Source organism: Apteryx rowi, unplaced genomic scaffold, assembly GCF_003343035.1.
Source record: "Apteryx rowi isolate R43461 unplaced genomic scaffold, aptRow1 scaffold_77, whole genome shotgun sequence".
Classification (NCBI taxonomy): domain Eukaryota; kingdom Metazoa; phylum Chordata; class Aves; order Apterygiformes; family Apterygidae; genus Apteryx; species Apteryx rowi.
This window is the reverse complement of record NW_020451060.1, coordinates 1,699,465-1,722,115: the sequence shown is the minus strand read 5'-3', so window position 1 is coordinate 1,722,115 and position 22,651 is coordinate 1,699,465. Positions and strand designations below refer to the sequence as shown.

Here is a 22,651-nt window from a genome sequence, read left to right as displayed (position 1 = left end):
AATTTGCTTCAACTTTGACTGATGTTGAAGAGACTTCTCAACTTACATGGGACCCAGTTTCCCAGAAAAAAAATCCCTTTATTCTTTTATCTTCATTTTTTTTATCACACTCTCAATACTGAAAAACAATACTTGAGTAGGCCCCAAATGAATGTAATCTATTCTGCTTCTCAGAATATTTATGTCATGTGTACGGCAATGCCTTGGTGAGACTCTTTCTAGTACTTGCAGCTAACTTCATGTGTGCAGTGTTGACATATGACCAAAAAAGTATTTGTGAAAAGAGCAGTCATTTTGAAATTCCAGAGTGGGAAGCAAGCAACTCAACACAATTTTAATTGGATTTTTCTTTTTGAATTACATGACACAGAAATTCTTTTTATAAACCCTGACAAAGATGTGCTCAAAATTCTGACTCTAAAGGAGATTTATTTCTGGATTGTATTGGTTACTAAGAAGGATTTGTAACGAATCCATCCATCATTTTTACTGAATGATTTTAAAACACCTATAAATACTAATTTTCACTGTGCCCATGGGAGACAGATCAATCATTGTTATACCTGACATGCAAATGGGAAAACTAAGGCTCAGAGACTCAAAAGCAGTCAAGCAATGTGTTAGTGGGTGACCCCAGAACATAGTCACAGAGTCAAATTTTCTGTATGTGATGTACATGATCATATGTATTAATCTGTTAAATTTGTCTGGTTTTTTTTAGAATGCCAGAGATTTAAATTACTGATCTTGGTATGTGTAACAGCAGCATCTTTCCAGACATAGGTTATATCCTGGGTTAGATGTTCTTATCCTTGTTGAATTCAAGATGAAAAAATTCACCCTCAATATCTTCCAAGTATGACACCAGAACCTGTGAGGCAGAATTAACAGTTGCGTCCTCTACTCCCTTTTTTAGCATAGAAAACAAACATAATGCACCCTTGTATTGTGAGATCTGTCATCCCTACTTGCACTTACCGGTATTCTGAAAGAAATCTCATTAAAATGTGTGGGTCTACCCAACAGAATAAAATTCTGCCACTGTGAATTAGGGGTGGGAGAATCTGATCAAAATAGAAAGTCAGTTGGCTACTCATTGAGTAACTGTTGAATGGTATCTGCAAAAAGTATGCAATCTGGTCTTAATAAACTTGTCCAAAATACACAGGAATTTTGGCACAATGCCAGAAATCAGTTGTCACGTGCCTCAGCCATAAGAAAGTCTTTCCTTGCAAATGCTACCCTACGTCATTCAGTTACTAAGATAGGCTTGTACACACAGGATACAGCGTCATACTGAAAACCATAAGAAGCCTACAGATTAAAAAAAAAAAAAATCACATACAGTGACAAAAAAGCCATTTATTCATACTTTCATTCCCTATTCTTTTAGTAATTTTATTCAGTTTTTGATCAGTCATATATAATTGTGCAGGCCAAGGACACTATGTGGAAGCAGCACTAGTGTATTCATTAATGTTAAAGTATTTTGATAGTTCATGCAACTTAGGCCCAAACTTTTCTTCAAGAGTGTCTTCACAAGTAAGAGATGACACATCAGCCAGGCTGAGGTGGCTTAAAGAGTCCCAGGAGAGAGAACAATTCCCATAGAGACAAATGAATCTTCCCATTCACTAAATCTGTATGTCAAAGTATCTCCTTAACATTAGGACAGACTAGACTGTCACAGGAAAAAAAAAACCCTCAAATCATATGGTTCAAATAACCACAGCAGTGAGCAGAAGCATTTCTTCACAGCCAGGATTCTGAATTTTCAGGAAATTACCATTCTGCATGTCTGATCACTATGGAAATTCATTTTCTACAGATAACCAAACATTGACAACATGCTTATAACAGAGTATTGTTCTACATTCAAGTGAATTACTTACATCCAGAATTGGTTAGCTTTTAGTAGTACTTTGTTATTTGTGCAAGTTTGTTAAATTTAGAGTATTTGAGTGCAGGGTCCTTCAGTATAATTACCTTTACCTTACTACGGTCTTCTACAAATTGGTGTCTAGTCTAAGTTAGTTAGCTGAGTCCCTTCCACAGATAATGGAGAGAAAGAAAAGCATCTGCTAAAAGCCAATCAACTCACTTACATTGGGATAACATGACATTTTTTCTTGAGGTTTTATTTCTGTCCTGTTATTACAGAGGGCATATACAGGACTAGCTTAAATTAGTCTACCAAATTTTATATAGCCCAAGGTAGACTGGGTACCTCCTGATCTGCTTATCTGTCTCAAACCACAACATCACAATAACCATTTTTTAATTTGTTATTGCCTGAATCAAAACCTGAACCAGAGCTAGCTTCTACGGAAAATACCCTTATGTATTTAATTTGTTTTTACCTGGGGATGAGAAACACAGCTTCACAATGCCAGTTTTTCCATGATTTTTTCAGAACCTAAGCTAAATTTAAAGGGCAAGGTTTTCTCAGAAAAAGCTATGCAAAATAATAAAACTACACTTGCTATGTAGTACCTTTGGTTAACCTACCTTCTGTGGCTTTTAGAGCCAACACAAGCTCATTTCAAAACACTGCCTTTGAAATGAGTTTACAATACTAACGGGAGTTGCACTGCTCTGACAGCACACTAATCCCGGCAGAAACACCACCTTAAGTGGCTCAGCCTCTCCTGAAACTTTGATGCTTTTCTCAAGGGCAAAGACTACAAGGCTGCCATCTCTGCCTACAACGCCCTCAGCTTCAGCTAAACCCTTGTCATATGACTACATAGTCTGCTTTGTTTGTACTTTCTCTCGCTTTCACACTTTTTTTAAAAAAAAACTTGGGATATTCTTCTTAGCACCCATCAAAAAAGCAACTCTTTTTAACCTACTCCTGGCATTCACTATTTTTTCTCCCAAACATATTACTAATGTGCAGACTGTTGCAGAGATCTAATTTGAACATGACTCAGGGTCTACACTGAAGAAATGTGAAGTCCTTTAAGGTTTCCACTGACTTGTTGGGCTTTGGATCAAGCCCAAAAGATAGATCACAACAGACTGATGTTGCAAAACAAATGTCCTAGAGAAAGGACACAGAGCCTGATATTTGTAGAGGCTGCAGTTCAGTAAAGCATCCATATTCAGAAAGGGCATTTACCACCTGCTTATGTTGCATTTTAGCACCCATAAGGACTTAAATCTTGTGTGTTTGATTTCCTGACTGGCTTTTTGGTTAAGGTACTGTATGGGGCCATGGTAATCTGGGTTCAATTGATTAGCACTATAACAGAATTCTTGCAAGACTGGGCAAGTTTTTTTAACTGCTTTGTACCGCAGTTCCCCTGCTGTAAAATGAGAATGCTAGTACATCCATTATCTCCTTCCTTGTCTATTTGTTTAGACTATAAGGTGGCCAATCTAAGAATGATCTCCTAACATGCATCCATACTGTGCACGGCCACATTCAAGGCCTCTGAAAGCAAGTTCTGTACCATACTAATGCTAATGATAATTTCAAAGTTAGTTTTATAAAGATCTCTATATAGCAGGCTTTCATTGCAAGGTGTTCTAGAAACTTTATGTGCGTCTGCCATATCCAATTGAAAATACTTCATTGACCATATTTTCTTCATCTGGTATATATATTAATTGACATTGATCATTTTCAAAGTGCACCATCCCAGCTAAATAATAATGTGTAGTTAGGACCAAATCCAAGACTCATGAGAGATTAGTCATTCTATCAACTGCCCATAGCTTCCTCCAGATTTCTCCTGGGCCCCTGCTTTATTTTTTTATTTCTTTATTTATTTTTTATTAATCCAGCATAGATGTCTGTCTTTTTTAATTTTATCCAGCATATATATTTTGGTTTACAAGAAAAAAAATGGAGGGATCAAAAACACTGGAAAAAAATCTTTCACAATGATTTACTTTGGGAGCTGGATGCCTACCAGCTATTTGTCTCTATGAAAATCATTACCTTTGTGACAAGTAGCCTTCCATGTGAGTAACTAAGAAAGGAAGTATGAAAGGAGGAGGCAGATTATACCTGTGTAGCTGAGTAGTTTGAAATTACAGCATTATTTTAACATTATTTAGTACTTAATTAGCAATTTTAAAGACATCCAAGGAATGCGGTTAGTAAGCCTGAGTTATTTACGTTACAAATATCAGAGCTGTAACTCAAGCCTTGCTTTGTCTATCGTATATTATTAAAACCATAGCTTTATTAGTCTTCTTATTTATTCTATTGAATCAAGTTAAATAAAAAATACTAGCAGAAAAACCCAAAGAGCAGAACTGAGCTGCTCAAAAAGATTTGCAGTCATAAAGAGCACAAGCAGCTGCAACTCTGATTTATCTGAGGGTGGTGAAACTCACGGTCTGTTGCAGGGCCTTAAAAACACTGAGTCTTTGCATGGCTCACATGGTGGGCAGATGTGGAGAGGATCAATTTACAGCAAGGACTGTAAGCCTTGGGGGGAACAGAACCACTGGGAGTTTTGATCAAATTTAGTGCACCATGATATACAGGCAGAAAAGAAGGTTTTTTTTGTTGTTGTTTGGTTTAGTTGTAGATAAACTGTAATCAATTTTCAAATTATAGACCAGGAAATAAGATGCCTCAGTTGCAGGTGGGAAATAGTGTAGATTTCTTACAGAATGGCCAGGATAATGCAGGGGTATAGCCAGTGCATTTTATAGCAGAAAGGCTTTAAAAACAGAGGAGCGTGACTAACTAGGTAGATATTTGTTTGTCTTGCCATTAGCCTTTCATAAACAGATGAAATCTGTCTTAAGGGCAAGTTAGGAGATTCTAAAGGACAAAAAGGTGGTGCTAGGCCTGTTCCATGCTGTTATTCAGCCACAGTCCAGAAACAGAAGGATCCTGTCTCAGAGAATGGATTCCTCTAGCTAAGTTGCCATCGACATTGAGTCAGAGCAGGAAGTGAAGAAGCCCCATAAACTAGGCATATAATCTTCCTCCTCTGGGTACAAAAGCCAGCAAAAATCAATGACTGCTACTTAAGAGGTTACACTGTATCTTTGAACTGCTTATCGCTGGGAATGTCTTAAAAAAAAAAAACTCCAGTAACTAAAAACTAAAGGCCTTAAGCTCTGGAAGAATGAAAATCTTTTAGATATAGCCTGCTGTATTCAATAGCAGAAAATTCATGTAGCATTACTCCAAGGTAATGATTAGAGAAGATTTCCACACTGTTGTATGATTGCTTTCTGCCATTGTTAATCCTGTTCTCATTGCAAAAGCCTCCCATAAGCCAATTTCTACTCTTTAGCTACACTAGCTTGCCTCTGTTGCCACAGATGAGAGCAGAATTTGGTTTGATTCCATACGACTGTTTTTTTTTATTATTATTCAGGCCAGTCTCTATTATAAATATTAGGATGTTGGATTGCTTAATATTTTTCAAGTAATGAGCTTTTCTTAATTTTAACATGTGTATAATAACAGAGTGCACTGAAGAGTGGAAAAGCATCTTTGTGGCAGATAAGAAATAAAGGCCTCCTGTATGTCCAGATGTTCTACTGCTCTTGACATTCCTGTTGATATCCTCATCCAAGGTAATTTTGGCAGTAGATAAGTTCAGATATGCTATATGTCTGGCTGTAATATAAATTACCATAGATCTGAAATTTTGTCCATGCATTTGAGGGTGATGAAAATCAAATGGAGCCATACTTCCTTTGCAGTGGTCTCACTAAAGGTTTAAATATTTAAATATGTACCTAGGCTGAAAACCAGATGCCTTATTCAAATAAGGCTGTGTACTAGGTTTAGGCTTTGGAGAAAAAAATGAAAAAAGGAAGGAAAATGGAGATTTTATTAATAAATCTACATACATTCATGCCAATAAATAACTCACTTCCCCATATATTCCATTTCTTTTTTCTGATTATTTTTGGACTGGAAACCCATATCACATAACGTAAACAAAATGGCACCCCAAGATACATCGCTGAAAAAAAGTAACACCACCCAAACTAAACTCATGATACCACAAAACATGTTATCTCAATGGTAACTAGCTTCCCTGCTACCCTTCCCCTGCCACAAGTTTTACAGGACATCATTCTAAAGAAAATCTGTACCTTGAAGATACCGAATAGTAGTATATTTAAAATATCTATTCTCTCTTGTTTCTGCCCTGGGAGATATTGTTACTGTTTTGCTCACTACATCTGGATTACTAAACCAGGGCTACAAATTCTATCACTGTAGAGTATAAGAAGAGTGAAACAATTACTCAGACTCTAAAAAGTCCACAACTACAAATTGCCCATTTTTACAGTGTATTTCCCTATGCACACATTTTGGTGGGAGGCATGAATTCAGTTACTCCAACATATGCAGAAATCTCTTAAACTGTCAAGATGACATAGACTTTGCTATTCGTATTATTGTGTGTGTGTGTGTGTGTGTGTGCACGCACATGCGCATGTGAAGCACATTTGGCAGAGAATATGTCCTTTATTTCCTTCACTCAACTAACGCTGGTAGTCACAGGTTATGCAAATATGGTGAGGAAAAAAAGAACATTACCTCTTCCATCTTCACAGGGGAACTGCTGCAAGTAAATGATTTTCTTATTTGCTGTTTGAAAGGACTATTTTTTTCCTGAAACAACTGAAAATGAAAGGAGTTTTCTCAAGAAAAGAAAATATTCATAGTTTTTTATAATCTTTTTCCCTCTCTATGACATTTTAATGCTTCTAAATAGAAACACAACTGTGAAAGGAAAAATCAGATGAAAGTACTTTGAAATGAACAATAAAAGCATTTCACTAAAAAACTCAGTACATTTGACTTTTATGAATTTCCTCTTCCCTTTTCTTCAGCAAAAGCTATTCAACCAAATTAATGAAGAGCTCTGGAATCCTGCTCCCCCAAACTGCATTTTCAAGTGAATGAACTATTTGAAGAAATTATTATCTGCCAAGCTCCACTACCAAGAGAACCTGTATTTGTAGTCTGTAGTAGCCCAGAGCAAGTCAAGAAATAAGCAGGGGTGAATTCAAAACTCTGTTCCAGACTAGCTGCGTCATTTCAGCTGGTCACACACAGGAGGATTTTGAAGAGCATGTGAGGCACTTAACACTCAATTTCCATTAGAGATTTCCATCTTTCCCCCATCTGACAAACTGTGCGACAGGCAGGGGCCGGTAAGGGGCTCCCGCTTGCAAGAAAGCATCTTCTGTGCTTTCCCAGATGCAGGGCAGCAGTCTGGCCTCCCAGCTCCGGGGTGCCATGTGCCAGCAGCAGCTGGCGGGAGGATCAGAGATGAAGCTGAGCAGCTGGACCCGGCACTTCAGATCGCATAGCAAACACAGGACCTCACTGCTGCCCTATTAACATGCGAGTTAAAAGCAGTGCTGGCAGGGACCATGGGATAGCAACATCACAGCCAGTCTCACATGTGTGTTTTGTCTAGGAGAATTCAGAGAAAGAGTGAAACATACACAGATACACGCATACGCATGCATTAAAAAACAATACTCAGAACCATACTAAATGAGAACCTTAGCTACTATTTCTGGATAGCACAATGGATATTTAGACGTGATTTCTACTCTCCTCTTTAGCTTTCTAGCCTGCTTCTCACTTACTCTTTTTGTTCAGGGATGTCTTCCAACAGCATGTAAAGAAAATCCTGGAAAATGAACAAAGCACCATAGTTAGTATGTTTATCAAGCGATATCTCTGTGTCTACAGAACCAGCACTGGATTTTTAAGCACTGTAGACTGCAGAATGGTAAGAAAGAAGTTTATATATCCGCTGTGGTGTTACGCTGCTCAATTATTTATACAACATGCATTATGTTTGTCAGTTTTCCAACCCACTCAAGCAAAAAGTGTCAATATTGAAAGAAAATGGGCTTGAAAAGTCTGCTATTTTAACACAATCCTACGTTCCCATTTTTATTTAATCTATAATACACACACACAAACTACATTAAAAGAGCACTGTTAAAGGCTGCAGATTCACATATGCAAAAGCTAAGAAACGCCAGAATTAAGGCTGTCCGTTATGTTCTCTCCAATATGCTTCTGTTATCACACTGTCTTTAATTGCATGACCACATCCTTTTTTTCTTTTGGCGCATACCTGATCTAAGGACCACATCTACTCATTCCCTGACAAAATTCATGCTGTTGCTGCCAACCACACCAACCATGGAATAAAACTCTTCAAGGAAAAAGTAGCTAGAATTTTTTTCCTGGATTTAGAAGGAAAGTGCTAGGCCAGTGGAACAGTATTACCATCATCCTCACTTGCAACAGTATGATATGTCCACTTTATAAGTTACACCTGACATCACACAAAGGCACTCCATGCTGTACATGATCTAATTCTAATGCCAATCACTTTGACATGACGCACTACCTGCTTTGTTCCACTCAACAACCGCATAGAAAGAGGAATTATTAATATGAACTCTCCATTTATATGCTATTTTATAAAGCAGTATATCAACTTTACTAATATTAAATCTTTGTGGAGACAAGTTTCATAGCTTAATGATGTTCCTCACTGCAGTGTATGAATGCAGGCTGATTTCTGATTGCAAGTAGTTGCAATCAGAACCGATTCCTCAAACTGAAACTGTTGGTAACACTGTAAGTCTTTCTCCTTTAGATTATAACCCAGGTACAGGCTAGGTCGCACTGGCTGCAAAATCTGCTTATGAAGAAAGGTGAATTACACAGTGCTGAATTTAGTGCTGCTGTGGCAAGATTGCTATCCTTAACTATGCTAGCTACGCAGGGATGGCTCTGCCCAACTACAGTGCATTTCTGACATGACAATGCACTGCAAAATGCCCTTAGTTCATACTATTACTTGCAGTTCTGTACTGTTATTCTGTATGTCAGCAGAGAATTACTGACTCCTTCCACTTGTGGAAGCTGTGCTGGAGGCATAGACTAAAATTCCATGGAAATAAAGAATATGAAAAAAATGGAAAAGGGATCATCATTAGAGTTATTTCAAGAATGGGGCATCTGAAAAGCAATACTGAAGTGTTTATCCTTGACACTATTTTACATAAAATTTTATATACATTAATCCAGCCAGAATCCCTGATCAGATTGCATCAATATTTTATGATCTATCCTATGGTCCACTTGAAGACATCTCTGATATTAGAGGTGTTTTTACATTCTGTATATTATACTGTGAAATTAAACATCTGCTTCATGAATAAGGTTGTCTTCATTTTTCCAAATAACTATTAAGAATAAAGCACTAACAATCATTCTACACGCTTTCTTAAGATTAGGATTAATTTTTTTTGGTCTTATTTTAACTGCTTCTATTTCAATGCTCCAAAACTGAATAGAGTAACAAATTATCACTTACCTCATATTGGCATGTCTTTTAACATTTGCCTATTATCAAGTCTGCCTGACACATCCCATTACGGGTCTGAGTTTACAGTTGCATATAACTTTGCCAAACTTTAACCATCTGGACTGAAATTTTATCCTCAGGCTATTTTTTTCTTCCTTCCCAGATAAAATGGTTCAGAAGTGCCCAAGAGCAAAGTTAGGGGATAATGCGCTGTTTATAAATTTTGATGGCATTTTCTTTAAGAGGTTTAGTCACCTTACATTTTGAAACAAGGCTTGTGATATGGCCAGGGCAAATAAATGCTGAATCAGATCATAAAACAAAATATCTTGTTTTTTTTGCCTCTGTTACAATTAGTTTAATGAAACTAGAAAGAAAAAATAAGTTAATATAAGTCACCACAGTGCTGCATTATTAACGAATCAAGTTCTGCTTATATTGTTAAATAACCTCACCTTCCCTACTTACTTCTGTTGTTTTTTCTGGGCTGGAAACCCAGAGGCTAGAAAACCACATTTCCTATACACAGAAACTGTTATTCTGCAGTTTGTGGAATTTTATTCACATTTGGCCAAACTGAAAAAGTCTTTGAAAAATGAGTTTGCACATGTTCATTAAGGATTTGCGAGACTGTCATAACTAAATTCCCTGAAGACTCTTTTCTGCTCTCACCATGTTCCAGACTGAAGCCAACAATTTTCCTCACAACTGCAACTCTGGGCTGCTGCTGACCAGATCAAATCTGGAAACAGACTGTGAATTGAGATCAAGGAGAAAGTTTCTTTGCACTGCTAATGAATGTGGCATGTCTGAGTCAAAGAAGAACAGGGTCCTAATGACTGAGGAGTAGGTTGAGAGAAGTAGCCTTGAGGAACTGGGAATGGAAGCTACTTGAAGCAGGAAGTAGGCAAATCTGGGTTAAGAAGATCTTTTACTCCATCACTGAAGATGCTATATGATAATGCCAGTTCTTGTATTCTAACAACCACTAGGATGTTTCTATTCTTAAACTGTTGTGGGGAATCAGACAGATACCTCTCTCTCTTCACACACTGATATTAAATAGGGAACACAGAATATTAAAGGACAGATAATAGCCTCTTGTTTGTGGGAAAACTGAAACCAACATATTTTAAGTACTCTATGACCAATATATAATTTCATTTAAATTCTCTAACTGCAATATGAATGGAGGGTACATAGAAGAAATGGAGATTTCATGACTAGAAGCAATATATCTAAAAGGACATTCATTTGGCAACAAATGAACTCCAAATGCATTTACATCCAATTTCTTACGGAAATTACAGACTGAAAGTTAAACTACCCAACAATTAGGGAATTTGTAAATGACTTAACTAAATGGTAAATGTTACTTCATCCCTTTTAGGGAGAAAAGTATGTATAATACAAATAAGCATCCTTCCTAGGATCATGATTATTTTGAATTCCCACCCTATTCATCTTCCTGCCTTTTATTTAACAAAATCAGCAACATGTTGAAATCTTTCTTATGAGGTTTTGGTAGCAAGCCCAGAATCTCCCTCCAAAGACTACAACTTCCTATCAGAGTGAGCATTTTTAGATCCCCAGCTTTATGCTCTATTATCAGGCAGCAATCTGTAGCCAGACAGGACAACATCATAAGCCCTGGGCTACAGAGCCACTGACTAGCTCCATCTAAAAGATGAATTTTTTTGCCCCTTTATCCCTTGCCAATGAACTGCACTCAGATTACTGGCAATTCCCTACAGCAAAATGACCAACATTCATGGCAACCAGGAAAACATAGCACACTAAAGGATCTGACAAGCATCATCTTGTAAGCTTTCCTGTGGAGTTTTAAGGTGATAGCAGCCCCTGGATGTCTTTTTCCCCCCACATTTCTCTGACTGAGGTTACTGTCCTGTATCTCTGTCTGAGCTGCCCAAATTCAGAACCCAGTGGTTTTGCACAAAGCAACTTTCATCATAAGTCTAAGTTAACACACAAGATTGAACTGCTCCAGCTAAGGCCAGTATATTTGTCCTCTTAGGTATAGGGTGAATAACTAAGGGAAGCAAATCCTAACTTACCCCATCTATACTTGTAAGAGGGCTTCTGTCAGAGCCCTAGGTCTTTTACACCTAACATCTACTACTTCCTGCATATCAAAACACCTTAGAGCAGGTAAGCCCATTCTTGGAACAGATAAGTTGGAGGAAGTATGTTGATTATCACTTAATTTACTGAAAAAGTGTTTGCATTCCTCCTTGCCTTACTGATGGGAAGCTTCAAACTAGATTCCAGACAGGGAAACGAAGGCATCCAGTTAGACCCTGGAGTCTATGTTGTCTCAGACTCAACCGAATTGCTTTAATTTCTTCAGGAAATACACAGATTCTCATTGTCCATTACCAATACTAAATATACCACTGCCTAACAATTTGAATTAAACACAGATTCCTTCTATTTTATGTATATAAACATATAAGAATACACATACATATATTAGAAAAAGATGAGCAACTATATTTCATACCTGTTTTATACCAATGGTTCTAGACAGAACCCTCAATCGTTCTTTGGACTTCAGTTTAAGATTATCCAACAGAAAATCATATGGAAGATGCATTTGACTGTAATTACTTAAAATATATTCCACTAAATCAAACAAAAGTTGTAACTGTGATTCAGCAGGCACAAACAAAACCCACATGCTTTGGGAGTACTCCCTTGTCTGTTTGCTCTGGTCAGAATTTAACTGAAGAGTTAATCTTTCTTCCTATCAAACTAAATTGCGCAACAAGCTACCATGTAATTTTAAGCCTGAAGGATGCTAAATGGAAGCTAAGCAAACAGGAAAACTTTAGCTCAGCAGAGAAGTGAGAGACTACTATAACAAAAGTGGAAATGCAAAAAAGTATTCCACAGTTGAAGACTGAAATTCAAAACTTAGTGAGTTCAGAAACTATGGGAAGGATTTATCAGAAAGGTCCAAGATATTTTCAGACATACGGGACACTTTCCTGATAGAAGGCAATTATACTTGTACAACTTACTGCTTCTTTTAAGATCTTTGTACTCGGGACAGGAGATACCAAAAGCTACTTGGATTTTTATATTTTAATATCTGACAATATAGATATATGTGACAAATTAACTGACTTTTTTTTTTTTTTTTTAAATCAGCAATCTGTATTAGACATGATTATAAAACATCTGGGGTCCTCCTGGCTTCATTCCTCTCTGCTGACTTCTCCAGTCCCATTTCTAGCCCTACTGCATTGTGTTCTTTCTCTGTCCTTTAAAACACATAGTTTATCATATTTTGAGAAAAGTACATCAGAAAAAAGAATTAGGAAGTTTTCTCACAAAGAAGAAAAATATTGCCTCATAATATATGAATCACTTTTATTAACCCAATCTTAGTTATACTTCAAACATAATCCATCATTCCTGCTTTCAAGATATTTTCATCTGAAATAGGGATAAGATATATACTAATATAATAGGTTGTTAAAAAGTACAATATAATTAACTGGTCTATATATTAATCAATTGCCATATACGTAAGTATTGCAGATATAGTTAATCTCAGGTTAAAATGACTGACCAAGAGAGGCAATTTTTTTTATTTCCGCATACTTGTTAAAACTTAAAAAGTTAAACAAAAGGAAAAGCATACTGTACAGTAAATAAAACATGGTGCCAAGTACTGAACAATGAACAGAGAACAAAATATTGACCAGCTGCTTCACATGCAAGCAACACCTATTTCACATAAACGAGGCAAAGGTCTTTGCCGGGTGGGAAGGGGGGCAGGAGGAGGCACTGTGATCATATAGTAATTAAAGACTGTCTCATTGTGTGTATATATCAGGAAACTGAATGAAGGCTGCACAGGGCTTAGCTAACAAAAAAAATTAGGAATCTGCTTGCTTGTGCAAGAACTGGAACAGAAAACTGACTCAATCTGAACAAAACTGCCCCATCTTTTTCTGTTTTCCAAGCACACAGGAGCGCAGAAGACAAAGACCCCTGTGCTCCAGGCTGCTGCGGGCAGCCATGCGCCAGAATCGGCGCCAAGCCCTGCTGACGTCGGCAGGCCTTCGCTCCAGCTCTCAGGTTGGCAAGTGTGGACAGCTGAAGCCAAATGGCAGAAGTAAATTTTTGGATAAACTTTTATTTAAAGAAGAGATTCTAGAGATTGGTACATCAAAGTAAATGTGCGTCTCATGCTTAGACTTCCAGCTCTAGTTACAAGAGTTCTACAAGCAAATAGATGAATGATGATTTGTATGCGCAGGTACCAATTCCTTGTAGAAAACTGACAACAATGGTACATACCTAGGCAAATAGGTGTGCAGGAACATGTTGATGTAGGTATGCACACAAGGGTTTGTATGCATACAACATCTGCCTTTAAAGTTTTCAAGCACAGCATAAATCATAATTTTTTGAAGAGCTGCCTTAACTGTCATTTTACTATAGCAAATTATAACTCTATTAGAATGGGCAAATGCAACAGACCTTGTCTTATTATTATAGTAGATTGAACTACACAAAAATGAAAGTATGCAAACAATTCAATTCCCAAGGTGTTCTTATTTCAGTATCAAACTGAACAACAGCTTTAACTGCGTTAGGAATATCAGCAATGTATGCTCCTTTCTATTTATTTATAGTCAGTAACACTCCATTCCTTGTTTTAAAAGTTCATTTAAAGCAGTTACTAAGTGAATTCTCCCACAGAAAGAAAAATGGAAGATTTCTTTTTTTAAATCCCTCTTAAAGATTCCAGACTTGCTTTACTCTTCTGTTGCTAACTCAACTAAAATAAACAAAACCTACTATTAAAAACATACTGAGCATGCAATCAAAAAGAAGGAAAAAGCAAACTGATTAATGTTTCACATCTGAAGTCATTTCCTCGCACCTGCGGCTCTCATCTAGGAAAAATACTACAAACACCACTGAAAACAAGACTAGTATTCAGAACATGGGCAATTATTTTCACTGTTTTTACTTTGCCTCTTCCCCACAATTCCTAAGGCTGAGAACCTTTACAATTATTTTGGACAAGGCAAGAGTACAACAACACAATATTTAAACTTACCACTTGTACCTCTATTTATTTTAAATTTTTTATTCATTTAAACATTGACAGCATGTTTGTTCAAGAAAGAACTTGAACCTGAATAATAAACTTTGTGTACTAATTTTGCTTCATTGCTTCTGCATTTCCAATTCCTATTGTGATTGCTTATCTACCTATAGCAGATACCTACATAAATATAACCTTTAAGCTAAGATTTCTTACAGAGAAAGTAAATACATTTACAGTAAGATATAGCCTATCCCCTGTGCACTTTTTTCTTTAGTATAGTGACCAAACCTCAGTCTCGCCAAGCATTTAATACACAGTTGCCTACTCTGTACATTGACTCTTTCCAGCAGTTTCAAGGGGAGCTGGAATTAGACTGCAATGAAACAAGGCAAAAGCACATGAAGCATCACTATGACCTTATGACCCATTTATACCTGATTCTCAAGCACAGCCATCTGGGAAAGTTCAAAGCATTGCACTCAAGGTAAGAATATTTACTGTACACAATCAGTATACTTTCATAGTACACTGTACAGCTTTTATTGTGTACCACACAGCTCTATTTCCACCAAAGCAAATATCTTCAAATGAAGGAAAGCATATATTCTTGATCTAAGCTAAGCACATAGCCATGCACATATTGCACATATTCAAGTAAAAAGTAGCCTAAGAAACTTTAAATAAAAGCATCTCTTATTCTTGCTTCAATAAATAAAAAATACTGAGCATATTTTTATTCAGTTACCAAAAGTGATTGTTCCTGGGCTCAGAAGCAGCATGTAGTATTTCAGCTTGTGAGACGAGAGTTAGTTTGCAAATTGACATTTCACAGAAGCATACAGGACAAAAGGAGAAATCTCTAGTAGATTAGCAGTTCCACTGCAATGCTATCTAGCTACGGTGACTAATAGTATAATGTGCTAGGACTTCTAACAGGTTGCAGTACATACGCAGTCTACTGACATAACTGATTTCATGTCAACCAGGAGACCTAAGAAGCTAATCTTTTCCTCACAAAAACATCAGCACCTTTCTTACAACCAGATTAAAGCACTGGGCTGCTTCTTGCTTTCAGCAACTTCAGGATATCTGTATTTTTCAAAAAGTTTCCAGCTGTGTAATAGTGAAGCTTCATATTCATGATTTTGGGCACCCTAGTATAGTCGAGGCTGCTACAGTCACTGGCACTTTCCACAGTATGCCAAATATAACTGCTCAGGGTCTTGGTGACATGGTACAGGAAACAGCTACAGCAGTGGAATCATTAATTCCCTTAATATCCTAATTATTCCTCCAGAGTTGCTGCAGTAGAGCTACTATGTCTCCCTTTTGGGTAATTTGACATCCAAATGAATCCACAGGTCTGTGAGCTATTTGTAAAATACACAGGGACAGATAGGTCTTTAAGGATGAGATCCAGAACAGACAGTGCACTGAGCAAAGACTGACTGTGGCTGGAAAAGACAGGAGTGTGTTAGACCCCATCTCCTCAAGATCTGAGGCCCCTTCTCTGATGTTCACCATCCTGAAACCATATTCCAAAAAGACGGTCTTCAGTGAAGAAACTAGCTTCAAGAATTCACTCACATCCCTTTTCTTCTCTCTTCCGCTACTCCTCACTCCTATTGCACTGCCATCTTCTAGTTATGCCAGCTGTTTGTCACATTGTGCCTTTTGTTCCAGGCCTGTTTTTAACCGTGATCTCTTGAGTGATCTAGTTCCCAGATACCCCCACAAATGGTTGTGTTTGCAGCACTAAAGAAGCAACAAACTGCAGTGCCAGGGAATAAGTTGGTTTTATCACCAATGACCAGGTTTCCTAGAACTTTAGGTTCAGAATTATGTCATCCCTTTTCAAAACAAAACAGAGAAGGACAAGATAGTCCCTCCTTTAATACTATAACCAGTGGTTAGAGGACTCCTTCAGAAAGGCCTGGGGGAAGGTAAACTTCTATTTATAACCCCAGGTGGATGCTCGAGCTAATGGTTGCTTCTGTGGTATGGTTTGCTCAGTCTTTCCTTCTGAAGCTGTTCTACTTTGTGTGAAATAATTATACATCATTTGTGCCAGGAAGAGAACAAGCTAAGTCTGTAGCTCAAGTGATTAATATATCTAGTTGGACTTAGGGAGATCAGATTCTGATTTTTAATTCAGTGTTATTTTTTTTAAAGCCAAACCTTCATCAGTCCAGGAAGAAATCCTATTCTAGGAGAAATATTGCTCTCAAGAGTGGGCAGCTACTGCAGGAAAGTCTATTGAAATAAAGAGGAAACAGCTTAAATATTAATTCAGCAACAGAGAGACAGAAGAATGTTTTAGAAAGAAAGGGTAGGAGTACAGACCATGATGAGGAAACCTATAGAGAGGCTGTGATGAGACTGTAATAAAGGTGGGTATAAGGCCATAGAGTGATGGGACACTGACCTGGTAGGAAAGACACCATCCTGTTAATAGACTGTGCAATTTTAAGCATTGAATGAAGCAGCAAGCAGGGAGGAAGGAAATAAAGTCAGAAAGCAATGTACACACACTGTTACTATCTATGGAAGTTTTCAGTTACACTCCTACTCTGTGTTTCTCTTATAGTGGAAAGAGAGGTATCTGGGAAAAGACTGACTGACCACAACCCAAACTCAGTAGTTAAGAGAGTACAGCAGACAACTCCAATACAGTAAATGACTATATCTTTGAAAACATCATCATCTATGAATATTGGCTTTTCAGAGTGTTGAGCTGATACTTTCAAAAAAAAGTTCCATCCATTGTTTACAAATCAGATACAAGCAGAGTGTCAGATTTACATATCACCCTGAAGAGAGGTACTGCCCCCTAGAAGGTAGGGGTTTCACCAATATTGCCAAGTTACAATTGTTGTTCTCTTTTCACACCATAACCCAAACCAGTGATTTAGTTCTTTTGCTTTTTTCAGAAGGTAGGAAGAACCTGAAGCAGAGTACCTGAGAAAGGACAAGCTGCCCGTGGAACTTATGGACAAATTTTCTTAATGATGCAAGGTATGAAGCCTCTCCTATTGCCCTTGCCAGAGACCGCAAAAGGAAGTAACCCTGCAAGAACAATGAAGAAGCTATGAATTAGCTGATGTCTAAAAGAAAGAAGTCTTTACAATATTAGCAAATCAATTCCAATAAAAAACAGCTTACAGCACTCACCTTCAAATAGTGAACCTGCAGGAAGATTTTTTCTGCTTTAAGACCATGTTTGACAACAGATGCTCCAGACTCACTCACTTCTCCTGTGTTCTCTTTGTTGGGCCTAAAATGATAGCAGACTAATTAAGGCTCAGATAAGAAAGTAAAGAAATAACTCACCCATTACATGCTCCTACAGTTGAAAGCACTGTCAATGGCATAGTATCTCTAGACACCTGCCACTAGTTCCATCTTTTCCTCTACCCTAAGTTAAATAATTTGGCTTAAACAAAAAGAAATAAGGAGTTGCATACTTTTGATCCAATTCTGTATATAGCTGCCCAGACAGCTGTGGTAAAACTGAGAGGCATCATTAAGTTGGTGTACACTCTTCACTGCTGGCATGACATTATGTTGCATGTTATTCCACAGTGCACAGACACATTATGAACAAAGAGAAACAAAAGACAGATATTTCAGACAGAAGGGAAAGGAAAGGAAGGAGACTGAAGTCATTCTATTCGACTAGAGCTTCCCCTTCTTACACCCAAACAGTGGCTTAACAACAGCTCACATAGCTACACTTGCATGAATAATATCTTTCATTTGCATGTAATTCACTGCAGATGAAATTATTTTCTGTTCTTCATTTTGCCATTTCAGGTTGCAAGAAAAGCAATTGAAGTTTTAAAAGAAAGAGCCTCTTACACACACACAGATTTGAGGGTTTCAGACAGGTAATAGTGTCTAGAAAAAATTTTAATTCTTGACTGCCTGATTTTAAAAAGTAAAAAAACATCTGGTATGTCAGCAATCTACATCAGTAAAGTCTAGAGGACTCCTAGGCTCTTGTAAGTGCATGGTGAAATGAAAGAGAAGCTATGCAAATATTTTTTTCTTCATTTAAGAAGTATTTTCACAGACACAGTTTTGAAGAGTCTTTTAGTTTTTTATCTTCCATCAAGAAAACATCCTAGCTATCTGTCTGAGAACAGAAGTCTTTCTTAGGAGCCTGTGTGACTAAAATAACCTCTCCTATTTTAAGTGTGGATTTCGAATGGTCAGTCTCAGAAACCGAAGCTCTTTTGTCCCTATTCTACAGAACAGGGACAACACAGACGACAGCAGTGCAGGATTCTTCAAACCACATCACCCACACACTACTCATGAGCTAATTTTGGTGAACAAATTTCTTTTCTTCTCTATCTTGGTCTGCCTCACAGAAAACATTCTTCCTTTTTTTTGTATGTTTGTAATGGCTTCTTACTACACTTTTGCCAAGAGTGCCAAGCCATTTTTTACCCCTTTAAGCACTATGTTTAGGACCTGGGCACATCAAATTGATATAAAACAAAATCTATATTAAAGATGACTATTTGAGATCAAATAGAAGAAGAAAATTCGGATTCAATTTTACACTGTTCCTAACAGAATCCTTTCCCATGCTACACCTCAGATTTTCTTTCGAGGAAGATCTTTCAACAATGAAAGGAGATCAATAATTGATTTCTTATCCTATGGTAGTTATGGTTCTTCAAGACACTGTCACCATTACAGACCCACTGTAGGAGATAAGAGTGTGTTTATTTCCCATTTGGATTAGTCTCCTGGAAGTAAGGTTTGTTGGAATTTCATATGTAACTTTTCATGTTGTTCTCCGAGTATAAAAAAAGACAACAAAAACTGCTCCTTGTTTCTCTCATAATAAATGGCCCAGTTCTGTACACAGGTTATAGGATCCACACTAAACTGAAACATCTCCCAGAATCACAATTATTTTAAATTAGGCAGTCATCCTTCCTTCCTTCCACCTTCAGCTTAGTGCCTGTGTAGATCCTGTGTAGTAGGTGTCTGGAAAGCAGTATCCCATCTGAATGATGGTACTGAAGAATTTCCTCTCGCAAAGGATGTATGTATACTACAGACCCCAGAATGCCTGCACAACAGTGTAAATATTCAGAATGTTACCCTGTGCAGTGCTGTCAGTACTTCAGCATGCTAATTTAAAGCAATGCTTAGTATACTTACAACACATTGCAGGTCCAGAGACTGAATGATTGCTGCACTGCCCTACAAACCTGGCATCTATTCTAGTAGATAAGGCATAACGCTAAAGCCAAGTTGATTCAAGTTATTCAGGTTGCTACCTGGCAGATTTTAGACACTGGCATATTTCCGAAGGAAGCAGAATAGTTATCAACACTGGTTTGTCTTCATGAAAATTCACAGGCAAAATTTGAATCACAAGGGCCAGTGCAAGAAATTATCTCAGTGCCAGCTTCATTCCAGAGAATGAAATGGAGTTCTCAAGTCTTCTTTGTTTTGATACCATGAGATACTTGTGTTGATGCTGGCCAGCAGAATGAGTGATTTTTCCTATGTGATTTTATGTCTGCAGGTTTGCTTCAAACTCTTTGAGAAAACACACAGGACTCTGAAGTCTTATCTTACATGAGCACTACATTTCAGTGCCATAAGTTTTCTTCAACACTGAAGAATTGCTTGTGCTGCTTTTCAGAGCTCTTGCCTGCTGAAAAGACACTCATCATTTTCTTTCATACCTGACCTCATTTTTCATGGGTACCACATAAGATGGCCATAGCATCAAATATCCGTAATAAGAAGAAATATAATGCTGATGATCAGTTTGGTGTGTGGCTTTCACCTAGTCATAATAGGTTCTCATTTGCTGGATCAAGAGTTAACAGGATCAGCTGTCCAACTGTGGACAGAGTTTTCCTGCCGTCAGGAGAAAGCACAGAAAAAACACATGACTGTCCAGTAGGGAACAAAACAAAGTAGTTGAAAAATGAGTTTGTGCTAAGGAAGAGCAGGCTGGTTGATTTTTGTCTTCCTGACATGGCTGGAAAAAGAAATGAAAGGTTATGATTTACTTTTAATATGCTTATATAAAAACACAAGCCTGAACCAGCACAAGGCTCAGTATAGGCTCAACATCCAGTGCAACTGAAAGACTGAAATTTTCTCCCTGACTTATCAGCTTTGGAAAGCCTACTGACATACTTTGAGAAGAAAGGAAAAATACTAAATATGCAAAGAGAGAACCAGTTCAAGTTCACGCCACAGAAGGGGTGGAAAACACTTATGATTGACTGAAACCAGTGGAAAGTCTTTCTTAGATGCAACCGCAGGAAACCAGAGAAATCAGAGAGGCAGAGATTCACAGAACTGCAAGCTGACATCAAGTTCCTCTTCTGAAGTGCATATTTAGTGGCATAGTTTTACAAACACAAACTGATTTACCATTCTTTTGTATTTGCACTGAGAATATCACTATGCAAAAGGCAAGTACAGCATGGTAATGACAGAGACATTGATGTCTACTAACTGTGGAAATTTGCAGAAAACTTAAGTTGCAATTTCCAGATAAATAGACCCTCCTTGAGTCTCAAACTGTAAAGGATATTTTAGCCCTAGAAAAAAAAATTAAAAAGTTATACCACGTACAGGTTTTATTAAAAATTACCACATAACTAACGTAAAAGGCGGCACATGCAAGTCCATAATATTGAAAATGAAGAACAAACAACCAGATAAGTCCCCTATCACAAGAAGCAATGTTTCCAGGCTAAAAGTAATTTATTTAAAAACAAACAAACAAACAACTCGGACTCTGTCAATCAGTAGTTGTGTTGGTAGCAGCTGTATGGTAGCTAGTGATAAGGCTTGCTTTTGTATTTATACTTATCATCAAATTGCACACTTGCAAATGTATAATTTGACTGACTCTGCTTACAAGTGTGACACACAATTCATCAGTAAAGGTGAATTAAGGCAGACCAATAAAACACTACAGTTACACAAAGTTGATGACACATTTTTGGATGATATGAATTCACAGGGAAGAATTTTTCTGTTGGTGAACAGTACCTAGTACCCAAACATAAAAGGCTTTTATGTGCTTTCTCTCTAGGGCCTAAAAAAGAGAAGACCTCAAAATGAATGGAATGATAACAGTCTTCTGAAAACACATAAAAGAGGATTATAAAGAAGATGGTGATCAATTTGTTCTTCACTGCTGCTTGGTGAAAGAAAAGAAGAAATCTACATAACTTGAAATAAACAAGATTTTAGCCAGATATTAGGAAACAGTTTTGAATTGATAGTACTAAAACAGCTTAGTTAGATACTGCACAAACCTTTTAACTGGAGGTTTCTAAGAACAAGTTAGTAAAAATCTGTTTAAGATGGTCTGTGCATACTGCATGTAGTGCAGGATAGGAGGATGTTCTGAATAATCTCTCTGTCCCTGCACTTCTGTGATTTGGTCAGTATAGGGCTAATTGGAGTTCAGATTAGCAAACTCAATTTTCTTGGCCAAAGACTGTTGTGGGAGACAAGCACTGGAGACGTTAGGCAACCACTCTAGATACCTCAAGATAAAAGACTGGCAAATTCCCAAGACACCAATTAGAACAACCCAGATTATTAAATCATTAGCAAAGCAAGAACCCTTTTTTGATCTAATGTATTTAGCTATGTGAGAAGAAGCCTTGAGCTCAGCATCTGGTATGTAAAGAACAAAATCTTGTTTAAATAGCATTAGTCATTTCTAAAGAGAAAGTACATTTATATAGTTCATTCTGCATTTTCCTTTGTTTTTAAAGCTTCATTCAACTTGGCAGTTACATGTCATACTCCTGTATTTGCTTGTCTTCAGCCAGAGGAAAAAAGAATTTGTTACGGCTTCAAACAGTGAACTTTGTTCAGGAAATGGCCTCTTACTCTTTTCCTGAATAGAAGCTCTTGTAAAATGCTTAGAGACATTTTATATCAAACTAAATCCCACATTTTTGGAAAGCTTTTTATAACAAGCAGAAAAGCAATTACATTATGCAGAAGATGAATAACCTGGTCAATTTAATTTGACTTTTCTTTTTTCTTCAGAAGGAAATAAGGAAATGCAGTGGATTTAATTAGATGATTTGGATGTATGTCCCTCGGAGGGAGAAAACAGATGGAGGAAAATAAGAGAGAGAGAGAGAACGAGAGAACGAGAGAGAACGAGAGAGAGAGAACGAGAGAGAGAGAACGAGAGAGAGAGAGAGAGAGA

The 22,651-nt window shown here is 37.4% G+C and overlaps 1 protein-coding gene across 15 annotated transcripts in view; it reads right to left on the bottom strand.

The window, feature by feature from the left end:
• CUNH9orf3 (chromosome unknown C9orf3 homolog) overlaps positions 1-22,651 on the bottom strand; it is a 204,063-nt gene that overhangs the window by 95,632 nt on the left and 85,780 nt on the right. For 13 of the 15 annotated variants that reach the window (XR_003257161.1, XM_026088441.1, XM_026088440.1 and 10 more), the window contains 3 exons: positions 17,599-17,701; positions 17,386-17,493; positions 7,594-7,637 (listed from right to left, as the gene is read on the bottom strand). Coding sequence is in view for 14 of the 15 variants with exons in the window: in XM_026088441.1 (XP_025944226.1) it covers positions 7,594-7,637; positions 17,386-17,493; positions 17,599-17,701 (255 nt within the window). In the remaining variant the exon portion in view is untranslated. Of the gene's footprint in view, positions 1-6,529; positions 6,614-6,660; positions 7,415-7,593; positions 7,638-17,385; positions 17,494-17,598; positions 17,702-22,651 lie in introns of those variants that run through there. The other 2 variants (XM_026088450.1, XM_026088449.1) reach the window with 2 other exon arrangements.